We start from the raw sequence: 12,752 nt of genomic DNA, 5'->3' as shown, positions 1-12,752 counted from the left end.
TTAATTTTCTGCATTGGAGATTCACACTTCTGTTACTTAAGATAAAGAATCCCAAGAAACTAGCAGTAGTTGTCAATTTTTTTTAAACTATTACAGATAAAAATATGACCTTGTGAATGTTAGATGAATGATGCCAAAAGTGGCATGGGGAAAAAAGAAAAAAAAACGGGGGGGGAAGGGGGTTGGGAAAGAGAGAGGAACCAAGGGATATGAAGTTTGGAAGTTGTGGGTTTCCTGTGTAACCGATAAAAGACTGAAAGTTTTGCAGATTAGTTTATGATAAATATAAATGATCAAGGCATAGATTATCTGATTTGTTTTTCTTATGTCAGAGTTCTCAGGTTTTTAAGGTTTTGCCTGTAGGCTAGTTTTCTAAAGGTGTTGGATTTTGACCACTTTCAATTTACTGCCTGTACATTTTTTTTTTTTGAGGAAACTATTGTTTTTCATTAACTCAAATAATAATTCATGGAAGATCATTCAAAGTGACACATTGGACCTACTTTTTTTCTTGAAAATACCCTTTTTAAATAATTTAAAATAATTGTAAGTCCTGGGAAATTTGGCTGAATTAATTTTAATGGTATCATTCTGCCTAAAAAATTATGTAGTAATTTCAAGGCTCTAATTATATAAAGTTTATTCTTTCCACGTTTCTATATATTGATATGATTTTTTTTGTGAGGCTGGTTGTTACCTTTTCAGTTTTTCATTCTTCAGCTTACAGTAATATTCCTGGGTTATAGATGATTTCAGTGGGCAGCAATATCTGGGGATCAAAGCCTGCAAAAAGTATCATGGAAATTAGAACCTCTCAGTATTGTAATAATACTGTCTCATGAAGGGTGTAACAGCTGAGAAACCCCCAAATCTGTGCCACACACAGAACTGAACTATGTGGTAAGAGTACTGTGGTTAGTTGCTGCAGAAACAGGAGGTCCTTCACTCAGTGAAGAAGAATAGATCTGCCTTTGTATTTTGCTGTACTGACCATCTGTTTCTGCCATTTGTCAGAGAAGTTGTGGAGTCTTGCCGAAACTCCTGGTGTTCTAGAGAAAGAGAGCAGATGTGAAAGTGAGGAGGCAAAGATGTGCAGGAGGAAAAAAGGAGTGGCCTCCTGAAGCAATACTGCTTGGTTTTTGGAGAGTCACAGAGAAGTCAATTGAGGTGCAAATCAGCAGGAAGGATTTGGATGGGTGGTTTGCTAGTTTGTCTTCCTGAAGGATGGATCTGAGTAGGGCAGTACAGGTTCAGACATGGTTTTAATTCAGCTACTGCTTCTTTATGAGGACTTAAACTGTAATCAGTTATCAGTCAAATAGGATTTGGAAAATGCTTAGTCAGTTTTTTGGGAGACAGCGGTACTTCCAGGAGGTTTCAAGGAGGAGACACTTAATTTTAGATGGAGTCCAGAGATAGAAAAGCCTAGGAAACATACTTAGGCCAGAGAAATTGAGTGTCATTTGAAACCTGCCCTGAGAATAGGGAAGACTAATACTAAGAATTAAAATGAATAACAGTTTTCTGAAGGTCATCCATATGTGATTGTGCTAATGAGAGATTTATGATGCAAAAGTTGGATGCAAAAGGTCTGGTTTATAACACATTTTTTTTCTTTCTGAAATTCTACTCAGTGGGAAACTTTGAATTTTGGCCTTTTCATTTTAAAAGGAAATTCCATAGTTTTTGACTTTGAAACAAAATAGGGTTTCCAAGGACTGGGTAGTTGTAGGAAGTTGTCTTTTCTCTAACATCTTATGTAAGTGGTACTATTGATGGAGTTAGATTCGTAGCCACAGGGGAATGTAGGTTAGCAGTGTCTGCCTTTCCTATTGGCTTTGGTTTAGTGGCAGCTGGTAGTTGATGTGCTCCTAGATACATGAGTATCAACAGCAGTGATCTGTCTAACAAAGGAAAAAGTACAGCAACTCCCTTTTGTAGTCTTCCTGACAATACACTGGCCATCCTGCAGCTAGCTTCCTGCTGATGGTGTTTGCTCATACATTTCTTCTTCATTTGCTGGCAAAAAATTTGATCTTGTTGTTGGCTTGGTTACTGTCTTGCCTTGAAGACTTGAGGATGGCGATAATTTATTATTTGACTTATTTTTTAGTATTTGGCTTTGTTGTTGGCTTGTTTTTGCTTTTTTTTTCTTTTAATTTTGTCTCTGTTCTAAATTGTCTTCTGTGTATATGGAAGAAGATCCATCAGTTTTCAGTTCAAATGTGCCTCTAAATATGATCATGTGCCCCTAATCTCATGTTTTTATCAGCAACATATCCTCCTGTCAGGGGATACTTCTACTCTTGCAAATCAATTGATGTTAATAAGAATAGTGAGTCTTTGTTTCTCTGCTTGCATATTTCTTTTGTCTTTCTATCTTCAACCTAATATCGAAATTAGCTTTTCTAATGTGAGTTTATATATATATAATTCAATTTATATTGCAGAAACACAGTATTGAAAGGAAACTCTTCCATTCTCTTAAAATTTCTATATTCTGCCATTAGATAATAAGATATTTTTTCTGTCACAAAGATACCAGTTTAGATTTCCATGTAGATTGTGACCAAAACAGTGACAATATCGGGAAAGCATAGGAGACACAAGAGTTCCCCAAACCCTTCAATTTGGCTATAAATCCTCTGCAATTTCTTCTTCTCTGTCCATTATAGTATCAACTAATCATTTGTGATTGATCCCAGCCCCTCATTTTACTGGGTAGATTTTTTAGTCATCTGTTGACCCTGGTTTGCTTAAATAGAAAAATTAATGGTTGTTTTGTATTTTTGGGGGGGGGGGTTTGTTGGTTCTTTTTGTTTTTTGGTGGGTATCTGGACATACTTGATTCAAATTTGGTTTAATAATATCTGTGTATTTCTTTATATACACAATTATATTTATATATCAAATAATTTTGCAATTTTAGGGCTTGAAACTGAAGCCGGTTTTATTGGCAGCAGTGGCAATAGGAATGCAAGAAAATAACAAAACTGTGAGATCTTGACAGTAAGAACTAAATTCCTGGGCCTGATGTAATTACAGTTCTTTCTGTTAGAGCAAAAGCCAATAGATATTCTTCACTTTCATAGTAGTCAAGGCCAAGAAATTTCAGTGTCAGCTTTGAAACAAGAAAAAATCACTTTCTAAACCAGTGACATGGGTGAAAATATCCAGCAACTGCAAGACTAATACAAACCCTTCTCCAGTTGTTTGCATCAAAGTATACTAGAACTGCAGCATGGCTAAAAATATTTTCATACGAGGAAATTAATCTTTGTCTGTGTTTCATCATCCTATTGCCACCACATATGGAATCCTTTGGTTAGATGTTTGTGTAGCTTTGCTGGTTGTAGGGGGCATGTTTAACTAGTAAGCTTGGCTTCGTAAGAAAACATCATTTTTTTCAGTTCAAATTGTCTAGATAATGGAATTAAATGTGTAATAGTTTTGATTTATTTTGCCAACTATTATGTTCCGTATGGCAATGCTGCAGGTTTGCCTAAGAACAGAAGCTCATATCCTGACTTCTCAGAGTGCACGGAGGACACCTAAGGTGAACATGAAAAAATCCTAGTGAGATGTTGGAGTGCTGCTTATGAACATATACAGGTTTATATGAAATATATAGGAATATATTTCTCTTTAAAGGCAGCGACTTGTAGGTTATATCCTAACTTCTCCATGTCCTTGTCTCAGACTGATTTGTTTTAAGCAGCTCCCTGAAGTATGTACACTCTTCTGCATACCTGTTTAGTTGAAAGTACACAGACCTGGCACCATTGTGTTTGCCAGGCGTTCTCTTATCTCCTGTAAGCATTCAAACAAAAGTGTTCTATTGCTCCCTGAGTAATCCGTGGGTGATCTTAACATTGAGCAAAAGTCAGGGCAGGAACTTATGTTAAATTTCTTAGTGCAGGAGCAGATAGTCTCTAGAAGGAATGGGGGTGGAGTAGGGAGAAGGCAGCCACAACTCAGAATAAATAGTTGAAGGGTTGTGAGTGTGTCCATATATGAAAACATTGCATAAGCAAAAAAAATGCTGAAATGTTAGATAGTGTAAAGTGAGTTTCATAATATATCCTGGGTTTAATAAAGCTGTTTGTATATAGCCTTTGATGTTAGTGCTTTCTTAAAGTAGAGCTCTCAAACCTATCTAGACCCAGTTTCTATTTGCATGCTAACTTTAGTGTCCAGTTCTACAAGGCAAATTTGGCATGTTTTTAAGCATACAGATAGTCTTATTGAGCAACAAGGATTGCTAAATACAATGTATAATACCGTGCCTTGTGTAGAGGGCATCTTTAATTCTCTGTTGCAACAATTATTATGCTTGGATGGGGGAGGGAAGTTTAAAAATACTCTAAATAATTAGTAGCAGCTTTTTGCATGTGCCCCCTACCCCAAAAGAAAACAAAAAACATGTTGCTTTCTGAACTGTTAACTGTTACATAGGCACTATCTGCTGCATTGCTTTCATTTTATATTGCTTACATTGGTAAGGGTAAAATAGGAAAACCACATTATTTCTGAAAAAACAAAGAATTTTTAAATAATGTTTTGGTTTAGTCCTGAAAGTTAGCTTTGTGCCCTGCTTGGAGATATAGTGTGACCTGCTTAGTTTAATCAAGGTGAACACTTTTTGGTTTATAATTTTTTTATACTGCAACTAAAACTGTGTCTCAGGCCTGGAAAGGGGAAACATGATGAGTCCCAGACTGAATTGCCATCTCTAGTCTATGCTTTAGGGCAATCAGAAACACATGATCTTGAATTATTTCTGTAGTGTTTAGGTGTATACAGAATTTCTCTGTGACCTTGAGGACAGGGATTTATAGGACAAAAGGTAACCTAGGTCTCTATCTCTGATCAATGTTGCAATTTCCAAATTAATCTCACCTAGGGAATCATTCATCTTATTGTGCAAGTGCACTCACATGCCACACACACACACAAAGGCCATTACAGAAAGAAGGTACAAATTATTGAAGTGCAAAGTGGGAAAAAACTGGTATAGTATGATAAAAATTATTCATTGCCATCACATATATTCTAATGCAATAGTCTAAATATCAAGATATAAAATCTGGATGAGGGAAAATTGATTTATATATCTTTTAAATGAATGGTCACTGTGCTTGCAAAAGCATGTAAGAGGAAGACTGAAAAGCACTATTTGAAAACTAAATTTTCATATTAACTGAGAACAGTCTTTCAGTAGTTAGCACAAATATTTCCTGTGCCTTGTGAAATGTTTCTATAACAAGTGGGGAGTCAGGGTTCCATTTCTAAATGTGTGTACCTCTTAATGTTTTTTGGGTTTTTTTTGTTTGTTTTTATTTTTTTTAAATCCAGGTTAGGTAGATAGAAATCACTGTCTTTGAGCTGATTCACTGGGGCTTTTTGATGCTGAGCAAAATACAGTATGTGTGTGGCACAAGAATTTGTTGGTAACAGGAAAGGCATATTTTGTATCCATACTAAATGTGTCGGCTTAGTGCATAGAAGACTTGACCCTTGTCAGGTGTTTTGAAGTTAACTGGCTGACTTATGGATTAATGAGTTTAAGACTGAAGTCAACCAGCGACAGGAATGAGCTTTGTTGTGTGAGTGTGTGTGTGTGGCTGTGGTGCAGATTTACAAATTTTTATAATGCTTTCAGCTGGACCATGAAAGTCTGATGTAAAGCTTATCTCTGATCTCTGACTATAGCCATATTCGTGGGATCATGTTTGTGTGTTTGGGGGGAGGGAGATAAATTCTTTAACACTTGACACCTGGCTCTGACAGGTTTCTAGCTGTACTCTTAGAAACGGCACTATTCAGGGCATTAATAAAGTTAAAACCCTTAAGCTGTATGACCAGTAGGTCATAAAAACTGTTGCTGAGTATTGTGACTAGTCTTTCTTTCACAGCTGGATTATCATCCTGAACAACTAACTCTTTTTTCTTTTCTCTTTTTTATAGCTGTTGTGAACTTGGACAACTCTGTGGTTGACCTAGAGACATTGCAAGCCCTGTATGAGAATGTGAGTAATCAGAGGAAGTCCATAAAATGTAGGAATACTGTGTGTCCATGGGAAGGTATTTTCACTTGGCATAAATAATATTCAGAAAGCTTGTAGAGCAAGTCCTTTTTCGAAGTGACTTTATTCTCTCCAAAAGCAATGAAAATACCAAGTATTTTAATTGCATTTGTTGCCACTGTGTGTTTTATGAAGTGCATGTATTTCTACATAAGGAACATGATCAACTTCTACATGACTAAACAGACATGAGTTCTGCTCCTTTTTTTGCTTCTTGGGTGTGGCAGTCTTTGATCAATGGTATCAAACCTTACACCCCACACTTTTGACTTAATTTCGTAATTTCACTAATATAAAAATACTGCTCAACTAAAAGAAGTTTTGATAACAGAAATCATTCTCTTTGTGAAAATGGAACATTTAATTATTGTTGCCTCAGGGAATGCCTCCAAAATAATTTTAACTCTTTGAAAGGAAAATAACTTCTCTAAGGCAATGTAATAAAAATTAGCATAAACTCTCAGGGGCTTCATAAATGTCTGGTAGTAATAATCAGAGAGATTTGACCTATAGGTATGTAAAATCAGGGATTCAGAATATGCTGGCACATGTTCTAAAACTTGACAAAGCCTGTCACATAAAAATTCAAAACTGTGTGAATTAGAAGCATTTTTGTGCCTTCAGCTGAGGCCAGTGAACATTTCCCCTCTCTGTGAGTGCATTGCCTGGATCTGTTGGATATTGCCTGGCTAGACATCTCTTGGAAGAATGAAGAGGCTTTCTCTTTGCCCTCCAAAGAACCTGGAAATATGAGGTTTAAAGCTGTAAGCTACAGAATGGCATAGGAGGTCGATGTATGCTCTTGTACTGGATCCTTAACTTCCCTCGTGTAGTTTTGATAACGTTAATTCATTTTACATCTTTTGTATATTTGGTTTTAGACTTTAGCTTTTAGTCACCTGCTTTGAAATGATTTGGTGATTTATGAAGTCCCTCTAAATAATCGACTTTGAGGTGGAAAAAGAGAGACAGTAAGCTCTAGTCTGCAGAAAAACTGAAGAGCTAAACAAAACAGAAAAACCAAAAGACTGACAGGAGCTAGAAAAGAGTTTTACTTTTCATCCTTGAAGAACTTGGTTACCCAACACTGCTCAGGAAGATAATGGTCAAAAGAAAAACCTATTCTAACAACATTCCAAATCTCTATGAACACTTTTCTTCTTTGCTCCACATCATTTTTGTTTTGGCCTATGATATTTTATTTTAAATTCTTTTTAATCTTCTTCCTTACACAGTACAGATATATCCCATGCCATGCAGTTTTCAGCATGCAAAAAATTGCTTTTATGTGTTATGTGTGTGTGAATGTGAGAGATTTTCTTGTGGGAAGTATGGAATAGATACTGCAGAAATAATCAGGTTTTGCATACTTCCCTCTCTTATACAGGAGTTTTTGGTTTTAAATTTTGGTTTGAAAAAATATTCCTCTTAAGTTGATAATGTACTAATACTTTTCAAATGTTTACTTAATGTAATCTCCAATTTACTTCAGAATCCAAATAGAATGGATTATTTGCAAATTTTCAGTTCATTGAAATAACCAAATGTCATTGTGTTAATTTTATAATTACCTTCACTTATTACAGAAAATGTCTAGGACATGTCCTGATTAAGGAAAAGACCATATATTAATCTCAGGGAAGAATCAAATTTTTTGAATATCTAATGTATTTCTTTGCTTTGAATAGAAAACAGACCAGTCCATCTTTATTATATTTCCTTGGGTACGAGACAGAAAAAACCCCAAAACTGCAACCAGGAATCCCAACCAAAAACCAAACAGAGAGGGTTTTATAAGGGGACCTGAATTTTAATCCTGGGTCTTCTTTTTGATATGACTGTCTCTTAATTAAACTTTCTTTTTAGATGACTTTTGTTTTCATCTTTTCCTTTCAGCCTTTTGTCAAAACACTTCAGACCTTGCATTCTCTTCCCTTGCTAGCTTCACTAATTATAACAATATTGTTCAATAACAGTTGTAAGCAATGGGTGGTACCAGAGAGCCTGGCATGTTTGATTCCTCCCTTATTTCTCAATCTCATCCTGTGTCGTAAGTGGGAATAACTTTGTGGCATTCATTTGCTTTGTAGCCATTAACTTAATTTTTAGTTCTTAGGGTTTATTTATTGGATTGAGATTTTTTTTTCCCTGGATATTTAAATACCACTGTACTAGTCTTCATTCTTTCTATTTGATCTGTATGGAACATATGGGAGCATTTGTTTTGCAGTCTTCCTTCAGAATGTAATCATTTTTTCTGATTGCATGTGTCTGGCATAGTGCTGTCTCTTCTTAAATGTGAATGAAATTTGGGCAGTCTCCAAAGCTAAACACACCCTAATTTCAAAAGCCACAGTCCCGGGGGTTCAATTCCTGTTTACTGAGGAATTAAACTCCTGTTAAACCACAAAGTTATTGTATATATCTTAGTGAATTTTTATAAACAAAGAAGCCCACACCCCACCAAACACCCAAGCCCTCAAAAATTTATTTAATATTATTAAGTTGAATTGCATTAAGTGAGAAGGACTGTGTTACTGCAGCACTTTACTGTACAGTCAAACAACTCCTACATGTGGTTTTGTAGCTTGCTTTGTGAAGATTTATTTATATATGTGTTATAGTCAGTTGTGTGTTAGTATCTAGACAGTTTTAGTAGGAGAATCTTTATAGATAAAACTACATATGGAAGTGTTAGTTAAATGTGCTTTTACAGATTCTCTCATAACAATGCTACCAGGTAACAGCTCTAATTAGAGAGAGAAAGAAGGCAGGTAAGATACATTCCAGTTGCTGTATGGTGTTGGGACGTATTGGTTGTGATGAGAAATGTAGCAATTATCAAATCAGTGAATTTTTAATTGGAAAACAGATTGCCTCTTAGCAGCTGGGGTTGTAGCCTCAGTATCACTGAAACAAGGTATGTCTGCTTCTGCTTGTGTCTTTGCTGTATCATGAAAGCAGTTGTATAAAAATGGATTAAACATGCAATTGAATCATTTATTAGCTTTCATCAATGGATTTGCCCTTGTTACATCAGAAAAGAAACATGCATACTTTCATAATTATGCTCCCAAATTGACCACACCATCTTTGTCTTTAAAAGACTTAGGTCAATGCTTTCAAAAACCTCAACATGCCTTTGCAAGAAAGAAAGGCATCCAGAAGTCTGAAGTGCATGACACTTCTCTGCCACTAAGATTCAAACTTTCTTCTCAATTGTTTGTTGAGATTTTTTTTCTTTTTAACTAGCAATTGCAATGTGATGTCTTAATTTTTTTTTTTTAGCAAAGCCTATAAATTGTACTTGAGTTCTGATGATCCAGCTTAAAAAGAATATGATATTTATTATTAACCAGGGTGTATCTTTATATCCTTCTCATTTCAGCTACTATTAACAAAATTCCTTAGACTGCTGACTCAATGTTTTTGAAATATATAACACAAACTTTTGAAGTCAGGTTTGCAAAAAATTAAAATTCCATACATTTAAACTGATCTAAACTCAGAGCTGAGGTTTTGTTGCAAGGAAAGAAAAAGCTAACCAGGAAATATATAAGAATTATGTTGTGAGATTGGAAAAAAGGCCCTTACAAACTTTGATAAGAGCAAATACAAGCTAAATCCATACTCTGGAAGAAAATAGGAAAATAATTAAACTGAAGCAGAATATTTTTGCAGTAATTTCATTCAGATTTATGCTGTCTGATTTTAGATGTCCTTAATATCAAATTCTATTACATTATATTATTTTTACCAAATTTGTGCTCTTTCTCTGTATGGCCAAAATTCAAGGAAGGATAGAGCAGTAACATTCAAAGAGTTGCTAATGCAATCAGATTAATGACTTTTATGAGGAGTAAACAAATTTGGAGGGCAATATAAAAGCTTTTATAAAATTATCCATCTGTAAATTAGAGAAGAAATGGGCATTAACAACAAAGAAAGCTGGTATAAAAATCTGAAAAATTATCTCTTATAATACCTGTGCAAAAGACACAGTATTCCTTTTTTGTCAGAATTTAAAGAACCCATAGATCACATTTCTGGATACCTGAGCCATAATTAGTGACTTGAAATTCGGGTTTGATTCTGAACTTGGAGCATATACTTCAACTTCTTGGTTTTGATGAGGGGTGTAAACCTTCTCTTGAGTTCTCTGCTTTGGCCTGCCCATGAGTGGATCATGCTTAGCTCTTGTATCTTGGACAGTTTTTACTTCTTTGCATACACAACCTGAGAAAAATGGCTTAAATTAAGGAATAGGGAATCTGCCTAACCTTTGCTCGTGGGATTTGGTGGAGAAAAACATTAAGAGCTTGAACATGAATGTATGTAATAGATTGCTGTGATAAGCACTCTAATATTTCACTCTGTGTTTTTGGCCAGGAGAGAGAGGACTCTCAGTATTTATTCTAAAATATTTGCAAATAACCAGTTAGTTTTATGCTCTGTGCTAAAATACTTCTCTTTAACTGTAATGAAAAAAATGTCAAGTGATTTTCCCTAAGTTTAACAGAAGAGAACATAACTTTACAGGCTGGCCAGAAATAATGGAACTTAATTTAAATTGTTAGCGTGAGAACTTGTTTACTTTTACAAAAAGCTATTTTTTTTGTTCAAAAATTCAAAAGTGTAAATTGAATACATGAACTTTTTGACATGCAAGTTGGTTAAATAAAATAGCTCTTCCTACACAGTCATGTTGTTTGCACACCTAGGTCTTAGTGGCTCTGATGACATGACCACTGGAAAAATGCTACCTCACTTGGCATCCTTCCAGTTTCTAAAATCTGTAGATTTCACCTATTGCCAAAAGAGTTCTTACTGATTTGAGAAGTGGTGGAAACTTTTTTTTCTTTTAACTCCCACTTGAGTAAGAGTATTCTAGGTTAAGTGTGGACATGTCCCATTTACAGTGGCTTTTTTAACACAAAACCAAACCCAAGCCTTCTCCTCAACAGCACATGCAATATTGAAGTTAACACTTCCGCAGTTAGTTGTGTCTTTTCTAGTCCTCATCCTGTCTCTGGGAGAGTCTTTTATGATTGGATTAAAATTTATTAAATTTTCTGATCCTAGTATCTTGGAAACATTCTTCTTCTCAGGATATCATTATGCAAGAAAAAATTGCTACAGTAATTATATTTGCAGGTCCTATGTCTGCCTTGACTTTATGCAGAGAGGTGCCTTTGGAGGATGAATCGCCAAGTTTCTTTCCTTGCACTGAAGTGAAACTAGGGTAGGGAATTCAGGAAACTAAGTGTTATGAATGGGCCACTGCCAGTATTCTAAAATTAAAAACTGGTAGATAAGCCTCAGCCTAGCCCTTGTTAACTGAGAAGAGCTTGATGCCATATAAAGAAGCAGATGAAGGAAGGCCCAAACAGGTCTAGGGAAGTGACCTGCTCAGTGCTAGTGGGGCCACGCTTAGGAAGCTGTGTGCAGCTGTGGCCTCTCCATGGCAAGAGACAGTGATGTGTTGGAGCAAGGCCAGTGCAGAGCAACAATGGTGGGTAAAGACTTGGAGAAGTATTATACAAGGAGAGGCTGAGAGAGAGAGACAGCTGGGGTTGCTCAGTTTGGAAAAGAGAAAGCTCAAAAGAATCTTACCTGTATGTTCAAATACTTGACTGGAAAGGTGGAGTAAAGAACACAGATCTAGATTCAGCGATGCCCAGCGTAAGGACAAGACATAGCGGGCCTCCTGCATTTGAAACATTGGAAATTCCATTTAAATAGAAACTTTTTTTTTCCTTTTTTTTTTTTGTTTCCCCCCCCCCACAAGGTTGTCCAAACATTGGAACAGGCTACCTAGAAAAATCGTCCCCAAGGTGTCCATCCTTGGGGATGTTCAAAACTTGGCAGGACGTGAGAGCTAGAGAGCAAGCTTGTCTAGCTGCCTCTACTTTGGGTCAGTGCTCACCTAGACAGTCTCCAGGGGTCCATTCAAACCTCAGCTATTCTAGTAATCTTTGGTACAGGTACTACCAACATTATCATTTCTTAGTGTTGAGAACAAAGTTGATTGCTGGAGAAAAATTATGTTTGCAATATTTTCGATCTATTGAAGTATTTAATATATAAGATTAGACATCTTTAGAGATAACCTTTGAAGAACATCCACAGAAATGCTGACTAAATTTTAGGTTGTATAATATCCAAGACAGGTGGCTTTCAGTCATTTCCAGACTTATTGAAGTAATAAGAAAAACTCTGAAGGGCTTTTGCTATACGACTCTTCAATCTCTTCATCTTTCTATTTCACATCAGTATTTTCTCCCTTTTCACATGGGAAGATGTTCAACAATCTCAGAAAAAGTGTCCAAACCCAACTTTCTGGTTTCAGGTTCCTGAAGAAGCAGGCTTTATAATTTGAAACAGCTCTATCCCTCTTCTGCTAACCCTGCAAAAGCATTCAACAGAGAATGCAGATGCAGCATATTTTACACTTTGCAATTATCTGAGTGACCAGAATATAGTTTTCCACTGTTGTCTTAAAGTTCTGTGGTGGAGAAAGTTAAAAAAGTAATGTAATTTTTTCTTAAAGGAGTAAAGGTAGATACACCTTTTATTAACTCTTGGACAGATTAATGTGTTGAATCTCTTTTGAAAACTCCTGTGATTGTCAAAAGAAGGGTCAGAAGGAGAAATTTTCATTTCACT

The 12,752-nt window shown here is 35.8% G+C and overlaps 1 protein-coding gene across 1 annotated transcript in view; it reads left to right on the top strand.

Annotated features, from left to right (window-relative positions):
• FMN2 (formin 2) overlaps positions 1 to 12,752 on the top strand; it is a 152,097-nt gene that overhangs the window by 76,706 nt on the left and 62,639 nt on the right. Inside the window, exon 10 of the mRNA XM_062488953.1 lies at positions 5,968 to 6,029. Coding sequence (XP_062344937.1) covers positions 5,968 to 6,029 — 62 coding nt within the window. The remainder of the gene's footprint in view (positions 1 to 5,967; positions 6,030 to 12,752) is intronic.

This window comes from Cinclus cinclus, chromosome 3, assembly GCF_963662255.1.
Source record: "Cinclus cinclus chromosome 3, bCinCin1.1, whole genome shotgun sequence".
Lineage (NCBI taxonomy): Eukaryota > Metazoa > Chordata > Aves > Passeriformes > Cinclidae > Cinclus > Cinclus cinclus.
The sequence above is the reverse complement of the archived record's forward strand: the minus strand, read 5'-3'. Positions and strand labels throughout refer to the sequence as shown.